General features: G+C 39.9%; 1 protein-coding gene across 1 annotated transcript in view; it reads left to right on the top strand.

Annotated features, from left to right (window-relative positions):
* OXCT1 (3-oxoacid CoA-transferase 1) overlaps nucleotides 1–21,209 on the top strand; it is a 144,851-nt gene extending 123,642 nt beyond the window's left edge. The window contains exons 15-17 of the mRNA XM_067730602.1: nucleotides 6,474–6,554; nucleotides 12,774–12,875; nucleotides 18,996–21,209. Of these exons, the coding sequence (XP_067586703.1) occupies nucleotides 6,474–6,554; nucleotides 12,774–12,875; nucleotides 18,996–19,037 (225 nt within the window). The 3' untranslated portion in view covers nucleotides 19,038–21,209. The remainder of the gene's footprint in view (nucleotides 1–6,473; nucleotides 6,555–12,773; nucleotides 12,876–18,995) is intronic.
* The last annotated feature ends 2,535 nt before the right edge of the window (nucleotides 21,210–23,744 follow it).

The following is a 23,744-nucleotide window of genomic DNA, read 5'->3' as shown; positions in this document are numbered from 1 at the left end:
TTCCCCTGGGGATGTGCCTGTGTAACCACAGACTGTTATTATATCCACATATAAAAGCCCTGTGTAGCAGCAACCGTTCTCTGCTTCAGAGCTAGCTGAGCCTTTCCACTGAAGTCCTATATGGGTTGCTGGGATCCCTACCAAATAGGTGCTGTGTAAAGGCCAAAAATATCCCATGAGGATAAACTCAGTGTGAGTAATATCATCATCATCTTGTCCTTTTATTCTGTGTACCTTGAATTTCTTTCTTTAGCAAATCCCATTTTTCTTTTCTGGGCACCACATCAATCATCGTAGTGATGTGACAGTCATGGGTCTTGTAATACAGCGTTCCCCAATTTTTATATCATCTGTTTTGTGTGTGTTTGTGTGTGTGTATAGAAGGAAGGGGCAAGGGCGGTAGCACTCCAGCTCCCTCCATGACATTTTGGCAAGCCCTAAGAGAGACCTGTCCTTGCTTTCATTGTGCCACCAGACAAAGTATGGAGTATTCTCTTGCCAAGGTCAGCCTTTGTAGCCCCGCTTTTCAACAGATTAATGCAAGCCTTGCAGCTGTAGGAGAGAGCAAGCAGAAGAGGTAGAATAAGTATTATATAATTCACTCAGTTTCTCTCTTTACTTATACATTTGTATGTTTCATACTGCAGTCTTTTCTTTTTGTTGGGCTGCGCTGCATGGCTTGAGGGATATTAGTTCCCTGACCAGGGATTGAATCTGAACCACGGCAGTGAAAGCGCCAAGTCCTAACCACTGGACCACCAGGGAACTCCCCATACCGCAGTCTTAAGGTGTCTTTGCTACTCCCTTTGCTCATGCCTTTATCTGCCTCCCCAAGTTTCGTAAGCCCCTTTGCACACCTCTGCTAGCTGCACTTCTCCTAGTGAGCTCAGAGATGCTGGGAATGTACAAGTACATTTCTTAGGACTAAAAGCAGCCTCCAGTGGTCCATAGCCACTCAGTCACATGGTATTTTACAGCTCCTATGCTGTTGGAGTTCCTTGGATCGGAATTATAATAGTCAGACAGCATTTATTGATCGCTGTGGTTTGTCTAGTACTCTACTCATTGCGGAAGATACAAAGATAAATTGTTTCAGAGTCCAGTGGTGGGGAAAGAGAGGGCAACAATTACAACATGTGTGGAGAGTAGAGGAGACACAGGAGCACCTACGAGGTGCACCAGACTAGGAACGTCCCTGGGACACTGGAGTGGCGGCACTGGATAGGGGACGTTGGAGATGGTTTCTCCAGGGTAGCTGACACCTGAGCTAAGTCGTGAAGAATAGGGAGGGTGTTGCCATTCGAACGTGGGATGAAGGAGTACAGGGTGGTGTGTGTTTCAGATGGCGTGAATACACCCGTAAAGACTCGGTCCCTTAAGGATCAACCAACTTCTAGACTTTGCCTTCTTTGTACTTGATCACTAGGGCTTTCCCAAAGAAGAAATATATTGCAGCCACATTGAAGAAATACTTAACAAAAACGGTGGGCATAAAATGGGGTTTTATGTAAGGCAAAATCTTACATGAATGCTCCATTGCCTCAGGTGAAAGAAATGTTGACATGAAATGTAAAAATCATCATGTTGTAAAAAAGAGAGCTTGTTATTTGGGATTAAGTTTATTTTGATAACACAAAGCTTATTGTAATGATAACAAGGGAATTTATTATCGTTTAACCAGAGTCGTTTATTACTGAAGAATTTAGTAATAAATTGCACACAGATATCTAATGAATTAAAAAGAGATCACCATGAAGCAAGTAATAGAAAGTATTAACGCTTTCGGTCATACAACATAAAAACGGTGGATTCCTAGATTTTGCAGGAGGCCTGTAAGTGATGCAGTGGGGAAAAGAGAAGCTGGAGAAGCAGGTGGAGGAAAGAGATTTAGCTATTCACCAAGGTTATGATGAAATTAGGAAATAAGGAAATATCAAAATCAGGAGCCCCTCGGGTCCAGTCAGAGAATTTTTAATGCTACACTTGGTGTCTGTTCCTCTGCCTTTTCTGACCTTTCTTCGTGGAGAAAGAAAGAAGCAGAATGATGAGGATGAACAAGACCCCACTCACCCAAAATATTGGAATGTAGATTCAACCGCTCCTACTTTACTGCACTTGCAGAACATTTCTTCCTACCGTGATCAGGTGAGGAAGACAAGGCAATCGAACAGAAAACTACAGCACAAAGAATTTAAGGGACCAAGTGACTATTAAGTGGCAGAGTTAAGATTCAAAACCGGGTCTTTGGACTCCTAACATAGTGTTCTTTGCTACCGCACTACACTGCATCTCTTTTTCAGGATTTATTTTTAAATGCTAAAAACGCAGTGATTGTTCCTCCTTTGTGAATCATAGAACTTGGTAAGGCTCAGCCTGGCGTGGTTAGAATAGAATGCTCAAGTGGGCGTTAGTCATATTTTGGCTTCATAGCTAACCTATTGTTGGATACTGGAATTGTGATGTTCTTTAATCTCTCTTTGCATCCCATTTTCTCTTTATCTTTGATCTGTGTTATGTCTTGAAGCTCAGAGTGAATGGAGTCATCTAGCTACACTGTTCTCACTGCAAGAATACTCTTGGTGCCAGCCATATGGTTTGCCCCCAAGTACGTGTTGCCGTTTCATTAGTTTTGTGGCTTTCAGGAATTCTGTTCAGGCCATTTTCTGTGTAATTCTATGTCCAACTTCGTTTAGGAACTTAAGAGCTCCTGAAGAATTCTCCTGGTAGATTGTTGGAATGTTAAATATAGGTTATAAAAACAGCACAAACTTATTGAGCACCTGCTAAGTACTGGACACTTACAATAACCCCTGAGGTAAAGCGATGGATAAGCACAGACACAGGAACCTTGCCCAGCTAGTGTGGAGTAGAGTTAGGCTTTGCACTCAGGTCCTTTGGCTCCACTCTGAACCACTGAGCTATACTGTTTACATGGAAAAGCGTCTCTAAAAGGTCTCTGTTGGTAGGGCACAGTTAATTCCGTCAGTTGAAATACACGCTTGATCCTAAACCAGCGTTGGTTGTTCATTGAAATCCAGGTGGCTGCTTTCACACCAGGTGTAGATCTTGCTCAAATAATGAGAACAAAGTAAGAGCTCCCTGCAGCAAATGTTCTTTGGAGGCCCACAGATTGTTCACTTTGTTCGCAGGCAAACCTGGAATTCATTGTGACATGTCTTATTTGAGTTATATTAAGTGTAAGAAGTCCTGACAACTATTGAAGTTCGAATGTTCATCGTTAATTTCAGCTCTTTAGTTAAGCTTCTGTGACACGTGCAAGCTTTCTTTGAAATCTGGGAATGAAAATGGATCATTAAAAATGAAGCAAAAATGAGGTTTCATTTCTACAGCTATAAATTGTCTTACAAATTAAGACCCAGAAGCATATAACTTGTTGTTAAAGGTGTAACATCTATCTACTCTATGTGTATTTAGCACTACTTTTGACTAAATTAAAGTAATAGAGTTTGTCTTCTTTTGAAATCCACCCAAGATTCCCAATAGACTTCCCTTTTTCTTCCCATTCATTCATTCAAAAAATGTTGAGTATCTTTTATGCCATACACTGGGTTAAGTATACTAAAACCTCTTAATGACTAGTATGTTGGTGAGTTGACAGATTATTACAAGCAGTAAAATCTTAATTAAGCCCAGTTATTTGAAATCTCTTGCCTCTGATCGTACTTGGTACGGCAGCAGTTTTGAGAAAGAGGTAAACCAGGTAGTGGTGCATATTTCAGAAGGTAAAACATTGAGATGGCTAAAGATGATGATGACATCACGTGTGGTGCTTTCATATCCCAGAAGGAAGCAATAGAAGCATTTTTACCATTTTTAAATAGAAGATCTAAAATGTGATAAATTAGCCTTCAGCCTCAAGGGAAATATTAATTTAGGCTCCTGGTGCTTGATACTTAGAAAGGAGCTGAATCATAATCAGAAGAAAATGATCTGAAGATCAAATCATCAGAGCTAATGTTTCCACTGTGCTCCATAGATGTGACCCAGAGGCCACCTCTATACTGGGGGGTGGTAGGGGGTGGGGGAAGAGGGTTAATGGGTGAAAGCCTGCTTTCCACTCTCAGTCCCTCTTTTATGTTTGAAAAAAGTGTACCGTGGCTAAAGGAAACTTTGAAAAAATGTGACTATAGACCAATGCACACATTTTACCAATGAGCAAACTGAGGCTCAGACAAATTCCAGGAAAAGCAAATCACTATATGAGAAAGTGAATATAATCATGGTTTTCTACACTGCCTGGCCCAGCAATGAGCCATTTTACATAGCCGTTTTGTCAGCAGGTGTAAATTCTGACTATTGAGTTACCTACAAATTGTGATATAGCTACGCTGGGAGAACTGAACATAATGAAGGATGGGGGTTTGTAAGAAAGTCTTCATACACCCCAATAAGAAGTTAGTAGATAATATCTAAAGCTGATTAATTAGGAAATAAATAGTCTGGTCAACATAGTATTAAAAAATGCAGAGGCTCAATAGAACAGAATACAGAGCCCAGAAATAAACCCACACACCTGTGGTCAATTAATCTTTGACAAGGGAGACAAGAATATACAATGGAGAAAAGACCGTCTCTTTAGCAAGTGATATTGGAAAGGTTAGACAGCCGCATGTAAATGAATGAAGTTAGAACACACCCTCATACCACACGCAAAAATAAACTCACAGTGGCTTAAAGACTTAAATATATGACACGACAGCATAAAACTCCTAGAAGAGAACATAAATCCTAGCAACATTTTCTTAGGTCAGTCTCCCAAGGCAATAGAAATAAAGCAAAAATAAACAAATGGGACCTGATCAAACTTATAAGCTTTTGTACAGCAAAGGAAACCTTAAACAGAATGAAAAGACAATCTTCAGGCTGGGAGAAAATATTTACAAACAATAAGACCAACAAGAGTTTAATTTCCAAAATATACAAACAGCTCATACAACTCAATAACAAAAAGACAAACAACCCAGTCAAAAAATGGGCAGAAGACCTAAACAGACATTTTTCCAAGGAAGACATTCAGATGGCCAATAGGGACATGAAAAGATGCCCAACGTTGCTAATTATTAGAGAAATGCAAATCAAAACTGCAATGAGGTATCACCTCACACTAATCAGAATGGCCATCAAATGCTGGAGATGGTGTGGAGAAAAGGGAACCCTCCTACACTGTTGGTGTAAATTGGTGCAGCCACTATGGAGAACAGTATGAAGGTTCCTCAAAAAACTAAAAGTAGAGTTGCCATATGATTCAGCAGTCCCACTCCTGGGCGTATATCCAGACAAAACTAATTCGAAAGATACATGCACACCTATGTTCATAGCAGCACTGTTTACAACAGCCAAGACATGGAAGCAACCTATATGTCCATCAACAGATGAATCGATAAAGATGATGTGGGTGTGGGTGTGTATGAATGGATAAGGAAGGTGTGGGGTATACACACACACACACACACACAGGAATATTACTCAGCCATAAAAAGAAGAATGAAATAATGCCATTTGTAGCTACATGGATGGACCTAGAGATTACGATACTAAGTGAAGTAAGTCAAAAGAGAAAGACAAATACCATATGATATCACTTATATATGGAATCTAAAGTATGACATAAATGAACTTATCTATAAAACAGAAGCAGACTCACAGCCATAGAGAACAGACTTGTGGTTGCCAAGGGGGCTGGGCAGGGGAGGGTTGGATTGGGAGTTTGGGACTAGCAGATGCAAACTATTACATATAGGGTGGATAAACAACAAGGTCCTATTGTATAGCACAGGGAACTATATTTCAATATACAGTAATAAACCATAATGGAAAATAAAGTAAAATTTATTATAAAATTAAAAAAATTTTAAATGCAGAGGTAGGAAGAAAATGTAAAATAGTACATAAGTAAATGCTAAAAAAATTGAATTTTGATTTCTGTTCAGAGCAGGTCTAAGCATACAGAAGGGAGGCAAGAACTGCTGTTTTCTGTGAATATGTTATGTTTTTAACAAATAAAATTAAAACTTTTTTAAAAAGGTATATTATGAAAAAAAAAAAAAGGTATATTATGCATTTGCATTCTGTGTATGCTTCCTACCCTTGGTAAATAATAGGTCGTTTGTCAAGGAGACCATTCCCTGGAAGAGAAAAATTAGCAGGATGCTAGAAGTGAAATTTCTCCATCATATGATCTAAGGGCTGAGGCTTGAGGGGTCAGATCTGCGGCAGGATGTTTCCCAACTAAATCAGTTATGCCTTTGGCTATTCATTTGGCACTCTCCCTAAATTATCTTAGGGACACAAGCTGCCTCCAGAAAGAAAGTAAAAGCATGACTGGGCAAAGATTTCAAACAGACTACTTAGGAGACGATTTATCTGACAGTTCCTGTTGGTCCTGTGTTATACCAATTCTAAATAAGAATTGGTTCGTAATTAATCTTTTTAATGTTTCTTTTTTCAAACAGGGCAATGCACATAAAATCATGGAGAAATGTACATTACCACTGACAGGAAAACAATGTGTCAACCGCATCATTACTGAAAAGGTAAAGTGCCTTTCTCTTTTATTTCCTCTAAATGTCTACCACCTTTTTTTTTTTTAATAAGCATTTTAGAACTTTTTTGTTACCTTCTAAAAGTGTGTTATATTGGTAGTCATAGATTAATTTAATCCGTGGGTAGACCTAATAGGAAGATTCATCAATTTAATGTTTCTAGATGGAGAATTCTTAATGTGAAATTCTCTGGAAATATGCATATACATACACAGAATTGAAATACTGTCCTTGGTAACTTTGACAGTGTAATATAATAAAAGTTGTACTGATCCTTTATACTTGGGCTATTAAAATGGATGATATATACAAAGTTAAGACTACCTTTCTTCTTTGCTTTCCCAAATCACAAGTACAAATTGTTGGATCTCATTTTAGGAAACTCAGTAAAAATTAGGTTTTAATCATTTAGGTGCAAGTTGCAATACAGGCCCCACAGTGAACCAAGAAATCTATTCTTTTGTTCTTGCATGCTTTCAGCCCTCTTTTAGAAGGCAGACTTTAGAACGCACCAGCCATTTTAGTGCACCTCTAGATTTTATCTTCCTAAATAGAAAATATTGGTTAGTGGTACAACTGAAACTGCTCAGATCAGAGAGAAACATCACTGGTGGTTGCTACAGTCACCTTTCTGACCCAGATTTGAACCTAAGATGTTGGAATGACATAGTTCTCATAAATGAGCTAGAAGGGTGTCATTTTCTTGATTCAGTATCTTGATGAACCACAAAACAGAATTCTCTAGATCAGCGTTTGTTCCTTTGTTTTCTCTTAATGATGCTGTTCCTTTTGGCATTAATCTGGTTTAGAACCCTCATTCAGGTATGGTATGAAGCACCCTAAAGCAGCCTTTTGAAGTAGGTTAGAAGGCTCATAATACTTTTCAGAAGCCACATTTTAAGGAGAGTTCTGTCCTAAATGGTGCCTTCCTCTAGGGTTGTTTATGTGGAATCCATAAAGATGACATGTGGAGAAGAAAAAGTGGATAAAAGTGCAGAATATTTTATCTCACCATTTATTCCTTGAGTCTTATCATTTCATAAACCCCTCCAAAACCATGGACAGGACTTGTTGAAAAGAATCCATTACTTTGAAATCAAAGACAAGACAGTCCTTGATCCTGTTTTCTTTAATAAAGTAAGGTGGTGCAGCTTCTAAGGATAATTCCAGCAACATTTTACCCCTGATCTTCCTCTTACCCCGGGTAAGCCCTTTCCCTACATCCCCACTCCATGTATGCCCTGACCTTGTTCTTACCAGTTTAGTGCTTCTACGTGCAACAACTCCCACTCAACTCTACCTGTCCAAATCCTATCCATCCCTTAAGTCTAATGCAATTTCCATCTTCATCATGAAGAGGCTTCAGATAGCTTAGCACTCACAACTTCATCTTCAGAGTGGTCCACCTTTCATTTTGGCATTTACCATCTAATACCTACATTTTCTCATGACATTATTCATACATTACTTGACATTACTCATACATTACTTAACTTTACTGCCATTTAAAAAAATCTTCTACCCTTTCTATCCACATTGTTGTTTCATACATTTATCCATTTAATAAGCATTTTTAAGCTCCTTCTCTGAAGCCGACTATTGCCAACAGTGGATACAGAAAGGAGGACAAGGTCTTTGCCCCGAAGGAGCACATTCAAGGAGAGTAGACAGCAACAGTACCAGCCTGTATTAGAGGTACACTGATAAAGTCCATGAGAGAGAGACATGCCAAATGCTGAGCTGAGAACATAGAGGAAGGCTGCTTAACAGCCTGGGGAGAGTGGTGTTAAATATTAACTTTTTCCCAGTCTGGATCTTTTCTCCTCCAGTCTCAGCTTCTCTCATTTCACCTTAACATTCTCCCTACTTCAGCCATGCTGAATGTTGTGCACTATGTTGCATCCCCTGCCCTCGTCCCCGCCATGCTCCTCTGGGACTTGGCACATCCTGTCTCTCTCCCTGGCATGTTCTCCCCACCCCAACCGTCTGGCTAATTCCTGTTCATCTTTTATGTCTCAGCTATATAATTTCTTCGCTGGCAAGTCTTCCCTATCCCTCCCCAAGTCTTCTGGGTGCTTCCGTGAGTCTTAGTACTTACCCTAACTCAGCACTGATCACTGTATTGAAATAACCTTTGAGCTCTCTGCCTGTCTCACTCATCACTATTTGTCCAACACTTAGGATAATGCTTGACCCATACACAGTGAAAGCCTGTTGAATAAATACTGTACTTTTCTCAATGAGAAAATTAATAGATTGAGTGAGGAGTCTTGAAAGATAAGTAGTTTTATAAGTGAGAATAAGACCAAAGAGGCCCTTCTAGGCAAAGGGAAGAAACATTGGCAGGGTCCTCGAGGAATTAAGAAAACAGTTTACTCAAGGACCTGTGAGTGGGATAACGTGGAGTGAGGGCATGGCCAGAGATTCTGAAGGCTGAAGGTGAAAAGCCAGTAAGGGACCAAATTATAAAGGAGTGTGAATGTCTTGTTAAGAAATTTGGGTTTTATCTGGAAGGCACTTGGGAGCCCTTCAGTGATTTTTAATAGTTGGGGGCACCATTGATTAGATTTGCATTTTACAAAGAGCCCTGTGGCTTTTACGTAGAGTAGGGGGAGAAGAGATGAGACTCCTTCAGTTATCTTGGCCAGAAATATCAAGGTCCTTAACCACAAGACAGAAAGAGAGATTTCAAAGAGCTTTAGGCGATGGACTCAACCTAACTCGATGATGAATGGGACGTGGTTGCTAAGGCAGAGGTAATTCCTGAATTTTCTGGCTAGAGGCGTGGTCGATCTGTTGTATCCTTAATGAAGACTGGGTCTGTAGGAAGAGAAAGGGAGGAGCAAGGGGAGGCAGGAAAAGAATAGGTGCCATTTGAACATACTCAAGTTGATATTCCGGAGTAAGTTAACATCCGGAACATCCGCGGGCACCTGGGGCTCAGAGAAGTCATCACTGGAACGGATGTGTGAACTCATTAGCAGACGGGGATAATTGGAGGCTTAACGGCAGATGGTGTTGTGTAGCAAAAAGGAGTAAAGTGAAAGGCAGCTACATATGGAACTTCGAGTGCCCCAGGGAAGGGAGTGGTGCGTTTACCCCTGTGCCGTATCCGGTAGGTGTTTAATAAATTTTGCAGTGCCATTAAGGGCATTGACTCTGGACACTCTGCCAGAGTGATATGGGACTAGAATTCCATTTTCAGCTCTTAAGGAAAATTCCATTAGTTGCCTGCCATTTGAAAGAGGCTTTGGAGATGTTATGACCCTGATTTCTTGGTTTCGTGTTGCTAGAATGATGTGATGAAAGAGGCCTTCCTCACCAGCACTTGGGCTGTGACTGACTTCTTTGTCCGTAATGCAGCCTGTTATGGTGGTGAAAAAATAATAAAAGTATCATCTGTGAAACAGAGTAGTCGAAATATTATTCTTGGCAGTTGAACAATTGATTGTAGCTTTTAGGTTTTAGTGTCCATTTTTATCAAGTTTTTGTTTACACTTTATACCACTAAATGGAAATCTTCCTAAATATTTCAAAAGTAAATTTCCCATTTTTAAAAATCATAGATGCTTCGTTTTCCTTGAGAGGAAATTAGGGACCTTGACCTTGAGAGCTAATTAGGGATTGATAAAGGTGTTCATTAAAGGTTTTTAAAAGCAATAAATCATTTGCCAAAGACTTTACCTTCTCAATCACTGAAGTCTTATATTCATGATACCAAAGTTGTCTTCTCCCCAAATCCTCTTCCTGCCTGTTCTTAATAATACACCCCAAAGGCTCTTTTTCTCTTATTTGTTCCATTTTGATAAATTTGTAGTTATTCATAATACAGGGGAAAGAAAATCAGTATGAATGATGCTCCAGACACACTTTCTGCAAAGGAAAAGTGTCCAATTAAAAAAACAAATTGTAGGCTTCCCTGGTGGCGCAGTGGTTGAGAGTCCGCCAGCTGATACAGGGGACACGGGTTCGTGCCCCTGTCCGGGAAGATCCCACATGCCGCGGAGCGGCTAGGCCCGTGAGCCATGGCCGCTGAGCCTGTGCGTCCGGAGCCTGTGCTCCGCAACGGGAGAGGCCACAACAGTGAGAGGCCCGCGTACCACAAAAAATTTGTAATTGTCGTTTGGGAATTGAATAACGTACTGAAGCATATGGACATTCCTAGATGATCATTTTTTTCCCCCTCAAAATACATTTCTGCTAAAAAACGTTTCTTTAGGAACATAAAAATGTGCAAACAAAAAAGAAGTTTGCTGAAATATTTCCTCCTAAATTTAAATAATCTTTTCCAGTAAAATCAACCAGGTTATCTATGAATTCATCAAACAAACAGAGAAGGCAAGTATCACTGGTCCCCTTGATGTTTTCCTCCTGAGGAGAAATATCAATTAACTGGATACAAATAAGCATTTGGGGGCTTTGATTTGGGTTCACGCACAAGTGACAGTAAGTTAAGCTGTTAAGGAAAAGCATATGCCTCTATGGTGCCCTTGCTGTATGTCCCAGGCATGAGGCCAGCTGCTCAGAGTAGGTTTGTTATTATATTTGTCCTGTATAAAAATCTTGGGAAGTAGGTTTGTTTGATATCCATCTACACATGTGAAGACAGGTTCACCAAAGACTGCATAGCTAGTGTTGGCAGAGCTGGAATTCCAGTCCACCTTGAAAGCCAGGGTTCTTTGCTCTGCATGTTGCTGTGTCTTCTTTTTTATTTTTATTTAAACATTTTTAAAAATTTTATATTGGAGTACACACTGCTATGTCTTCTTAATAGCCTCCTAACCAGGAGTGTGTTTAAAAATGACAGTTTAGGGTTTGACTTCCAAGCTAGCTGAAAATAAAGATTCTAAGCCTGAAAATAATAGTTGAATTTAAGGTCAACCCAGAGGAGAGGAGCAATCTGGAAAGAATAATATTTAAGTCTGAGGAAGACTCACCATGACAACTGAAAGAGGGAACAGTGCCTGTTGCATGGGAGGACAACTTACTGTAGAGCCCGTGAGTGAAAGTCATAGGGAAGCAGTTATGGCTCTTGCAGTTAGAGCTTCCTATCAACAGGCAATCTGCCTTGAGACAGGGAGCCTCCCACCACTGGAAGTTTCTAAACAGAGCCCCAGCGACCATCTCAGAAGAATGTTTTAAAGAATTCTTGGGTGGGAGGTTATATTACATGATTTTGTTGGTCCCTTCCACTCAAGTTGTCATATTACTGAGTGTGACCATGTGCATTCTATATCAGACATGACAGGTTGCTTGGGTCAAGCTATACCAGTTGGCACTACCATCACCTAGTGTTACCAACCAGAATGTTGTCATGCAATATTTAGGGTGAGGTGAGCCTTCTCATGCTGTCCTAAACATAAGCATCTTCATTTGATTTCCATACCAGAGGGAGATTCTCATGCTCTACTTTTGGATCTATGTGTTTTCATAGGACTTAAAGGGAAAGCTTTACTATTTACCTGGGGATGGGGGTGGTCTTTCAGGGCCAGCCATCCCTTTATAATTACTCCTAGCTACTTCAGAGCACCTTCTTTTGTTTCCTGTAGTTTACCCAGAAGCATTGATCAGCTTTCCCCCATCATCCCTGTGCTTTCCCCTTCCAAATACCTCCTCCTTCCCTGCTTTTCTTCATTCTTTTCTTTCTTCAAATCATTATTCATCATCAAATTGACCCAGAGTGTTAGATCTAACAAAAAGAAAGTTTAAAAAAAACCTGATTTGGGGCTTCCCTGGTGGCGCAGTGGTTGAGAGTCCACCTGCTGATGCAGGGGACACGGGTTCGTGCCCCGGTCCGGGAAGATCCCACATGCCGCGGAGCGGCTGGGCCCGTGAGCCATGGCTGCTAAGCCTGCGCGTCCGGAGCCTGTGCTCTGCAGCAGGAGAGGCCACAGCAGTGAGAGGCCCGCGTACAGCAAAAAAACAAACAAACAAACAAAAAAACCTGGTTATTATAGTAGCAAATGCCATCAATAGTCAACACTCATTTATTTTCTGGCATCAGCAGAGCTCCCTAACTGCCAGTTAGGGAGTTGGCATTTATTCTCACCAAAATATAGCAGTTACGGTTTACATTTTTTCATTGCTGATTTTCAGTCTTTTATCCTGAGTCTTTTCTCTCCTTAAAGAACTTGAGAGGTTATTTCTGTTTTGTGCTATAAATAATTACCGTAATAGAAATTGTCGTTGTCATTTTCTTGACTTCTACAGGCTGTATTTGACGTGGACAACAAGAAAGGCCTGACTCTGATTGAACTCTGGGAAGGTTTGACAGTGGATGACATAAAAAAGAGCACTGGGTGCGATTTCGCAGTAAGTGTTTCTGTGAACAAATCCAGCCACTTGTCCTATATCCTGAGCTTGATTAATGGGTGTTTATGCGACATGAACCATTAATTTGTGATCATTTTTGGAGTTGACCTTAGCAGAGAACAGGAGTGGAAGGAAGGGTGCCTCCGCTGAGAGCAGGTGGCAGCAGGAACAGGCTGTGGCTCATGGGCCAGGGCCTGGCTCAGGAGTCAGAAGGGGGAGGAAACCCCAGGAGCTGCTGGAAACAGCAGGTTAAGCTTCAACTCGAAGCTACTTTCTGTCAAGTCCCTTGCAATCCTCTGTTCTTGGGTTACGTATCAGCTGTGGCCAAACTTAATTAACTAAAAAATGCGAGCCACACTCAGAGAAACGGTACTTCCTTATTTTTAAACCCATCTATGGCTTATGACTTTCTCTTTGATTAACTTCTTTGCCTGATTGTTCCATCCCTTGGTGATATTAGAATGTCGAGCTTTTGACACCACCAGATTTATAGTCACAAAATAGGTGTTCTCTGTATTTGAAGAAAAACTTAGTGCATAAAACTCTGCTTACAAAGCAGATAAGAACATCAGGGGAGTATCCACTTAAGAAATCTCCAAATCCCTTTTTAAAACTAAGAGAATAATACTGTAATATAAATAATCGCCCTTTAATGTAAGCGATTGTTTATGAATCACCAATCGCCTACCTAATGGGGGTCGAGAGGACAGCTCAGTCCATTTGAAGTTAATCAAATGTAAAGTCGAAATGTGTCTGAGAAAATGAAGAGATAGACTTTACTTCTCACATAACTTTTTAAGAACAGCTCTATGTGTTAAAATGAAATATATTTATAATGAGAAGAAATATTGCAGCTACCCATCCTGGAGAAGGTAATTTAATAAAACTTACTTGATAAATCATGCATGTATTTCATACATTTCTTCCTTAGGTACTACATGCTTGGCTGGTACCTGTCAGTGCGTAACAAATGTCTGTAAAAGCAATTTTGTTGCATAATTCATTATCCACATATAATTGTGTCTGGTATTATATGAAGGTCTTTGTCTATTAACCTTTTTTTGAATTTCCCTTTGGAAAAAAAGAAGCTTTCCAACAATACCTTACATGAAAAGCTCATCTTTAATTAACTTTTCAATGACCCCAGGGGGTAAAAAATGGGATTTGTTTATAGTTTAACTGTTTAGAATTCCTTACTCCAGCGATAAAAGCAAACAGTTCTTCTTACTTAATTAGCTATTCTTTATATTTTTTCCCTATGTGGATGAGTTAGTCTCTTCTTCAGTAGGTAGCATTTTTGAGATCTATAGAATGTTCCAGTCTCTGCTGCAAAAGGGAATTGCAAAAAAGATCCTCATTGTTATCAGGTTTGGGTTTTTTTTTTAGTCACGTAGGTAAATCAGGAATGAAAAAGATGTATTTTTACTGTTTTTGCTTTTTCTTAAAGTGCTAGTTTCCACATCTTGATACATTGAAAAATATCTCTATGGCCCCTCTTTTATCACAGTACCACCCCTCCTTCTCTTTTGACATTGACATGTAATCTTGTTTCCTCCAAATTAGGCTGTTGAAATGAAATGTTAATTTTTATGTCAGTGTTGCCCTGAAAACGTGTAGTATCAGCTAAACCATCTTGACAGAAGAACTGGATTTTGAGGATCTGATGATCAATGGCATCTCTTTAGACCCTGACAGATGAAGTCATGTGTATCAAAATCTTTGTAAGGCTAGGGTCTGGAGTGCTCTAATGAATAAGATGTTTTGCCTAATAGCTGGGTTATCAGTAAGATACATTTAATAATAAAAGTACATTGGGATAACATCTCTTTATTTGATAATTCAGAGGTATTCCATGTCATAATTCAGAAGATATCTCATAAGATTATTACTGCATAGGTAGCATTTTACTCTATATCTGACTACATTACAACTTGCTCAAGATTTCTGTTTGAGAAAGGATTTCTATTTCTCAGCCTTCACTGTAAACCAAGAAGTGAACATTCTAGAAGAGAATAGTTAGACACAGGTTGTTGCATAACAGTTAGACAGACAGGTTGTTGCATAAAGAAAAAAAAGTAAAAACCTAGGTCAAAGTAATTGTGAAAATGTGTTGGTAAAGGTCCTCTATACCTAAGAATATGGGCAAGTGTATGGGCAAAGGATACAGAATGTGGATATAAGCTGATTGAGAAAATCCTGCGAATTTCAAAGAAAAAGACAAGATATGACAGCATCAGATAACAGGGCATGACAAAATTGTGGTTTCAGGGTATTAAAAATAATAGTTATAATGAACTATTTGGGCATTAAAAAAAAAAAAAGAATCACTAAGACTTTCCTGTGTGCCACAGTGCAATTAACAAAAACAACAACAGAATGTGAAAGGAAAATGTGTCCCTTAGGTATCACCTGAAATAGCTTCTTAAAAAATTCATAGTAACCATAGTGCCAGCTGAAAAGAGTTTTCTTTTCAATTAGGAGGAAACTCTCTTAAGGGTCATGTTATATCTTGAACTCCAAAGGAAGCTGTGGAAATTTTGTAAAAAAAAAAAAAAAAAATGCAGATATTGACTATATTTCTGGAACCTTCATCACACTTCTAAAATAAAATTCTGGTCAGGAGTAGTTCACAGCAAGAGAAGCCAACCCATAATGGACAGAGATCTTGTTCCATACCATCACTCTCCTTCAAAATGCAGTTGTTATAAAGAAAGGGACTTCCCTCTATATTTCTTGGGGATTGAGTTCCAAATCTATTGAGAGAGATAAGGGAGCTGGGCAAGTTGAGGTTAAAAACATCATCATTACAAAGCCCAGAATGAAGGATGGGGCTTTGGTGTACAGCCACAAAAGCCTTCCCAGATACGAACCCCTGAAGTGGGGAAGACTTCAGCTCCCAGTTATAGGCAGCCATGGAAAATCATAGGCCTTCTACACAAGGGCGAGTCTTTACTGCTGAGCTTCTTTCCATGTGACTGAGAGCAAAATAGAGCACGTGCTGCCTACAGAAGGCTGATCCCGATGAGGAAGAAGAGTTGGGCTGAGTTTCACATACCCCAGTTCCTCTGCCCAAATCATCATTTAGTTGAGCCATTAAGGGACACACTTGAGGCCAGAGTATTACACTAGGAGGTGTCCCTCCACATGGAAGGGAATGTGAGAAGTGGGAATAAATGCTCCACCCCAGCACTGTTGCTGGGTAGAGCCATACACACATGTTCACCCTCTACAAATGCTTGATTGTGATGCTATGCAGAAATGCTTTTCTGTTGTTCTTTAATGCTACTAGCTCCCAACATTTTTATAACTAAGGAGTCCTTTGGTTTACTTTTTTCCGAGGGCACTCACATTTTGAAAATATTCTGTCTCAATATCCAATAATAATTCATTTTCAAAGAGTCAAAGTGATACTGCACAGTTCCTCATATTATAGCTGTGACAAGCTAATGAAAATGTTAAATTTCTTTAAATTTTTTGGGCTATACTTGCATCACTTAGCGTGTTACTGCCAGCTATTTGATGGGTCAAATAGAAAGAAAAAAGGAAGGTGACATTCCACCACTTAAATTCCATGATCTGCAAAGTATCTTTTTCAGTGAGTAGTTAATTCAATTGGTTATTCATTTCTTTCTTTTCTGATGCATGCTTGAGTTACATAAGTTTTTCCTTACTATATATGTCTGTGGACCTTTTTAAACTAGAATATTTGTTTCTTTTTTAACTTAAAACTTTTTAAATAAATTGAATCCATAGTTGAACATCATGGGGTAGAATAAACTTCCAGGGGTTATTAGTCGTCCATGATTATTTATTAAACCCCAAGTGTATGTCCCATATTGAGCTATGAAATGTGAGTAAAATAGAACAAATTGGTATAGTTCCTCCTCCTAGGGGCCTTGGTCTTGTTCTCTAGGTAGGAATACACCTAAACCACCAGTGGCAAAACATCAGATAAGAATCCTGCCTATTTATATGTTTGCAGTGGAATCTGAAAGAAGCCAGCTGTGAGCATTCTTTGCCAAGTTGAATAAATTTGTACTCTCAATATCTATTATGAACTGGCATTATACCAGAATTAAACAGTATACTCTTTGGATTTCAATGGACTGGGAAGACAACTCGTTAGCTTATCTTATGCATTTAAATCATATAGTCCTGTGCATAGCCTGTAGATCACTTTGGAAGGATAATCTGCTTCAGCTTACACAGACAATGTTGATGAGACTGTGAGAAAACAGATGAAAAATGGAGGTTCAGTAGATGTTTTTCTGTACAGAAATAGACAGGCCAAGTCAGTCTACATAAAGGTTCACCTTCTTTTCTGATAAAAGTCAAGTTCCACACTGAGGATATAAATGATACTAAGAGCTGAAAATAGGGCCAACATGACAAGGAGAAGGATCAGATGTTTAGTTTAAAAAATCAAGGTGTCCAGTTTCCTTTTAAAGGTAATGCCATAAAGCACCTATTAGTGCTTTATGGCATTAATCACCTATTGATCTGTTGTCAAAAAAGAGCTTTATTTCATTAAATTATTTCCACAGATGCTCTGTTGTTTAAAAAAAGAAAATCGATAGTTTGTGAGACACACTTTCTAAATACTCGGAGCCCATATATCTTTATTCTTTTCAGTAGAGTTGAGTATCTCTGCAAATGTGGGCTGTGACTTTTGTCTATTAATGTCTATTACTTTGTCTATTATGATATATCTGTTCTCGGAGCTGGCAAGTCTGAATGAGCTCTCATTTATCCTAAGATATGGATATGTACCAAGCCATTCCTATCCTTTTTATTCTAGACATGTCATTCTTTAGGTAGAAAAATGGAGAAGGGGGCATTAACTCTCGACACTGTGAAGACTTTATAAACAATTTACAAATGAACTAGAAATGTTAAACTTCATCAAAGCCAAATGATTGCCTTCTATTCTTAATACTGACTTAACCTCTATTAGAAACCTTTCTTCTAGTTCTTGGAAGCTTATCTAATCCAATCACTCATTCATTCATTTAAAAGAATATTAAGTGTTTATTCTGGAAGGCAATTTAGACCCACTTCAATTGCCACATCCTTGAAGGTCTCAAAAATCACCTAAATTTTAGTATTCCTTACTGTGCTGTCCATGGGGCCTGTTACTCGGACTTAATGGGTATTTGCCAGATTAAATGAAGAAGTCTGTACCTGCCATTACACCTTGAAAAATCAGTCAAAATTAAGCCAGACTACTTATATTTAGGTTTCTTCTTCCACCACCTTTACCATTAAATGTAGATCTGTCCTCATATTTCTCTGCTTCAGGACTCCTAGGAATACATTTGCTATTTTGTACATTGAACATAATTATAGTTAATATTTTTAATGCTGTTACCTCCTTTTTGTAATAACTTGGTATCTTCTTACTGCCTTTATATCATTTCCACTCTGATTATGAAATTTCTGATAAAAGTTTGTCATCCAAAGACTACATTAAGTATCTCTTAACAAAATTGTGAATTGACTGGACCTATTTTGAGGATTTTGAAACTTGTGCCTTGCTCTGTGTCTCTGTTTCATCAATCTCAGAGCTCAGTGGTCCTTTCAGTAGATAGTTTGGTTTTCTGGACCCTTTATTTGTCTCCCGCGGCTCCTCCCCCACCTCCTCCTAATTGCAAGTCTTAATGATCCTTAATTTTTTTTTTTTTTCGGTACGCGGGCCTCTCACTGTTGTGGCCTCTCCCGTTGCGGAGTACAGGCTCCGGATGCGCAGGCTCAGCGGCCATGGCTCACGGGCCCAGCCGCTCCGCGGCATGTGGGATCTTCCCGGACCTGGGCAGGAACCCACGTCCGCTGCATCGGCAGGCGGACTCTCAACCACTGCGCCACCAGGGAAGCCCAATGATCCTTAATTTAAGAGCTATAATGCAAGAAGGTTGAGAACTACTAAATATACAAAATGTAAATGGAAAAGGTGTTCTTTTTCTCAGTGGTTCAGAATGGAAAATAACGAGGAAACTCCTGGTGAGGTTCCTGAGAAGGCTGCTTGTTTCCAAACATCACTCAGGTTTGGAAATTCAAAGTAGAGATGTTTATACCATGAGGTTTTTTCGTAAGTTGCTTATTTATTTCTCTTTCTTTTTCCAGGTTTCACCAAAACTCATACCAATGCAGCAGATTGCAACTTGAAATGTGGAGTAGACTTTTGTCCCAAGCTGTGTGTTTTTCATTTTAACCACATGGGATTTTATTAAAAGGACATCAGTAATCATAACTGTATATCTAACAAGCAGTTTTTGACTAGTTTTCTGTCATCTTAATGCTTTATACAGCCATGTAGACTTTGTTCTCTCAAGCGTACTGTGACATTTTAATGAAAAACAAAAAGAAAAAAAATACTATCTTATTTGCTTTATAAGTGCTGAGAAGGTCATATTTACAGTTGGTGCTCACATTGGGTTTATCTTCATCTTCTGTGGTATGTACATTAAATTGTGTGCAGTTTGTACCAAGATGGGCCCTTACTTAGGAAGAGTTTCATTGATGTACTTTCCCTCCTAAGTAAATCATGACACGTAGAAAAAAAAGAATGAGGGAGAAAATGAACTCCACCCAGAGTATACCCAGGGGAGCATCGTACTAGTCCTGAAAGATAACATTTGTGTGAATTTTAATCAGGAGAAATGCTGTCTTAAGGGTTATGATTTTCCTTCGGCCTCCTCTGTCTTTTTTTTTGGAGCCTCTGATTTTGTGATTACATCTTGTTTCCCTAGAGCATCCCTTCTCCCACCCCTCCTAACCCCCCCCCCCCACTTTTTGTAACTAAGTAGATGCCCAAGAAGGCAAACAGGAACATCTCTGTGTGGGAGAAGTAACCTGGTTTGTGGGAGAGACCGAAGGGTATAGGGTCTATTGGTGCTGACATCCAACCGAGAAGTTGCCTTTATAAACAAACCAAATAACCATCTGTGCTTTGCCAAAGATTAAAGTTGCTCTTAGCAAGAGGGCTATAAGCCTAACTGACCTAGTCAGTTTTCTCATTTTTAAACCGTACAGTATTCGTGTGTATCCAGAGGGACCATTAAGTGTCTTTCTCTGTGTTACTGTGGGCTTCCTATACAACACCACTTCTTAGACCAAAAGGGGCTGTGCGGTAATTCATCGTGAACCCATAGTAACAGTGACAGCAGAGTTAAAAAAATCCTTGCTTTTCAGGGCCTCTTTTTTCTGCTCAGAGAAGTTTCTAAATGTTGAATGCCTTTTTCTGAAGAACAGTGTTATTTCTTCTGCCCAGGCTTGTTCCTTGAACAAAGTACTTTTAATTCAGCTTTATCAAACTAAGGGAAATACTGATGAGCAAATCCAGGATTTGAAGAGCAGTGAACTTCATTCTTAGAAAATAAACATGATGGATTAGGTTTTGCAAGGACCTTCTCCGCAGAGGTATCCTCAGTATCAAACAGTTCCCCAGGGAGTATACCAAGCATCCTGCGTATCAAATGGGAGAAAAGTCCAGGCACCCTGAAGACAGGCCAGATTGCTGTCCTCTGGACAGAGGTAGGCGTGGTACAGTGCGATACACCATTTCTCTCATACCAGATATAGGAATTTATGCATGTTCTTAGCTGATGGTTGCCACTGAAATTCACTTTCTCTTCAGATATAGCTACAGTTCTGTCATTTCAGAGGAAGGAGAGGGTTTTTTTGTGAGAAGCACACTCCATATATAAAATGGTCCCTCTGGCTGGCTGCATGGTTGAAAGCATACTCTCCCAGTACTGGTAAAACGGACTTTTTAAAGAATTTGCCAGGTCTGGAGAAATGATATACATCCATGTTAGAGTTATGGTTTGGAAAATGTGATATTGATGGTTGCTATATTTGTAAACTTACTTATTCTGTGATTCTAAGAATGTTCTTCACTTTGAGTGGCAAATCCTAAGTAGATGGCTTTATATTCTTGATTAAAGAGTACCGTGGATGGGGCTTCCCTGGTGGTGCAGTGGTTGAGAGTCCGCCTGCCGATGCGGGGGACGCGGGTTCGTGCCCTGGTCCGGGAGGGTCCCACGTGCCACGGAGCGGCTGGGCCCATGAGCCATGGCCGCTGAGCCTGCGCGTCCGGAGCCTGTGCTCTGCAACGGGAGAGGCCACAACAGTGAGAGGCCCGTATACCGTGAAAAAAAAAGAGTACCATGGATGTTAAGAAATGCATTAAGATGTACAATAAGTATTCCAAATTGATATAGATTGGTGTGATTGTCCTTTTTCTCATTTGGGAATGGCATGCCTAAACATGGGAATAATACAACAGAGATTGGTGGAATAGCCAATAATAAAGTTAGCACACTGTACCACTTCTAATCGAGTTACTGCTTTTTCTTTTGATCTTACCAAAGAAAAGCTATTATCCTTCATGAAAGAACAAATGAAATGTTTACCTAGATGAATTCCGACTTTGCTCCTTGTCAAAGTCAATGATCTGTCTATAAAAATTGATTATCCCAGATTTCACGTGTTAATATTTCTTTGCTTTTATGTAACATTCCTTTAGGATACACACACATCAGTAATTTCCCAGTGGGGTGTTGCGTTTGCTTGCATTTTGAAGTGGCTCTAGTGATGTCTACGCAGCATCTGTGTTGCCCCTCTCATAACAGACTCACCCCCTGGCCAAGGAGTTGGGCCTGTGCTCAGGATATGCCTCTTTTGGTAGCTCTCCTTTGTCCAGCGTGATTATACCCGGGGGTGGGTGTATGACCCAAAATGTACCATTCAGGTTATTTATCCTCTGTTTACAAACTGGAGATGAGAGAGAAGCCAATTTTCTGATTCCTGTTCCCTAAGCCATAAGAAGAATGTGACTCTGGCACCAACATCCTGCCCCCCACCCCCACCCCAATACACACACGCTACAAGCTGAGCTCCAGGTGGAGAGAAAGAAGTGGAAACACACACTGCAGCTGTAGGGAGGAGGCATGCTGGTGGTATTTGAGTTCCTGTTTCTGCACATATCGAAGGCCAACTTCTCTCCATCCATGCTTGTAAGTGAGCCCCAAATTTCCCCTTTTTGCTTGAGCAGATGTATTATTGAGCAGATGCCTTTGTCACTTGCACCCAGAGTGTGAACTCAATCAGCTTTGGTAATTCTTGAGTCCTAGGAGGGATCTCGTCTCCTACAGAAGGTATGCAGAATACAAGCAAAACTGCTTGTCCCTGGGCCCAGAGAACACATGTAAGAACATTTATAGGTGTTACCCAGTGGATAGAAAGGTTGTGGGTAGAGGTTTTCTTTCTCCTACATCGCAGTATAGTCAGCACAACTTTGAAAATTATTCCAGTGGAAGTGTAAGCAGAGATTTATTCAATGGATGGGTTTCCTTGCACTAACCTTTTCCCTTTCCTCATAAAACATTACCTTGAGTTTCTTCAGCTTATTTTCAGATTCTTCATTTTTAAGATGAGGAGAATATATTATCTTCCACCATGGTTCAATAAAATATAATTAATACATCTGGTTGCAAAAATACTGACAGATCTTTTAAAAATGTCTGTCAGTACTACCAGAATCGTCTCTTGTTCCTGTCCTTTTATTTTCTACACTGCCTTCCCACTTCCCACTGCCATACTGAATATCAAAGTGGATTTACGCATAAATATCAATAAGTGTCATGTGGTCTAAGTGCATGACTGTGTGACATATACTTGAAGTGTCCTCGTTCCATAATATTAAATATGTCTGTGTGAAATCATCCAAAGGCACCTTTCATGTACCACATAGCAAGTCTCATGGGAGTGATGCCCATACCGATCCAGGTAAGTAATTAATAAGACAATTCCTTCCCTCAAAGCCACAATCAAACACAAATGATATTTGCTTGTGGAGGTTAAGCATGCTTGATTATCATGGTCCTCATTGCCTTTAGTGGGGTGCCACTCCGGGTGGTCCACTTGGAAACGACCTCAGGCAACTACCCTGGCTTTTTTCTAGCATGAATCACAGGATCCTAGTTCCACTGACAAACCATGGGAGCCCAGGTACCTAATGCAGTCATTTTATGTTTTGGGCTCATTCCTAGGCATTCTATCTGTTACCCTTTAAATTTTTCAAGAGAAGATTATAGACCAGGCTGTCTATAATGGGGGAAGCTAGTAAAATAGTCTTGTTCAGGCTTCAGAGGCAGCAATAGGCCTTTGACTAAACAAGGACCCTGAAAGAGCTGCATGCCGAGCTGCTAGACTGCATGCAGCTCAGCAGAAACGGTGCTAGCAAGTCCTGGGAACCAACAGATAAAGAAGGGAGTAAGTCACGAAGCTTCCTGGGCCTTGGGAATCTGGCCAGTTTCCGGGGATCAGCGAACATTGCACCCTTCCCAACTGGGACTCCAGATTGCTGTTACTCAGGACTTCCCAGCTGCTGCTTGGATCTGGAAGTAGGTGTCGGCCCGATTCGGTGATGTATGCTCTGTTATATACTGTTTATATTCTTATTCCTTTCCCTCTAATGATTGTATATTGAAATTTATATACTCTGTTAATATTCTTATTCCTTTCCTTTTAATGATTGTATATTGAAATTAAGTTAAATCACCTTCTATTAAAGATTTGATTGAAGCTGTTTATTTGTGTGAGAGAGTAGTTATTTTGCCAGCGAATCCAAAAAACCTAACCGAAAGCAGGCTTTCGGTAAAACACAGGCTCACATTTAAACCCTGATGAGCTTCTCTCTTGATTTGGGGATAGGAGGCAGCATCTCCTACTTTGCCTTCTTGGGTTAGAGTGCCCGATAGCTCTCCAAAGCTCCACAAATACGCCTTTAATCTCCAGCTCCCAGCCCTTTTATGCACCCAGTATAAGTAAGGGTTTAAGGGTCTGTTTCTTAGCCAGATATTCCAAAAT

The sequence above is a fragment of the Pseudorca crassidens genome, chromosome 3 (assembly GCF_039906515.1).
Source record: "Pseudorca crassidens isolate mPseCra1 chromosome 3, mPseCra1.hap1, whole genome shotgun sequence".
Classification (NCBI taxonomy): domain Eukaryota; kingdom Metazoa; phylum Chordata; class Mammalia; order Artiodactyla; family Delphinidae; genus Pseudorca; species Pseudorca crassidens.
The sequence above is the reverse complement of the archived record's forward strand: the minus strand, read 5'-3'. Positions and strand labels throughout refer to the sequence as shown.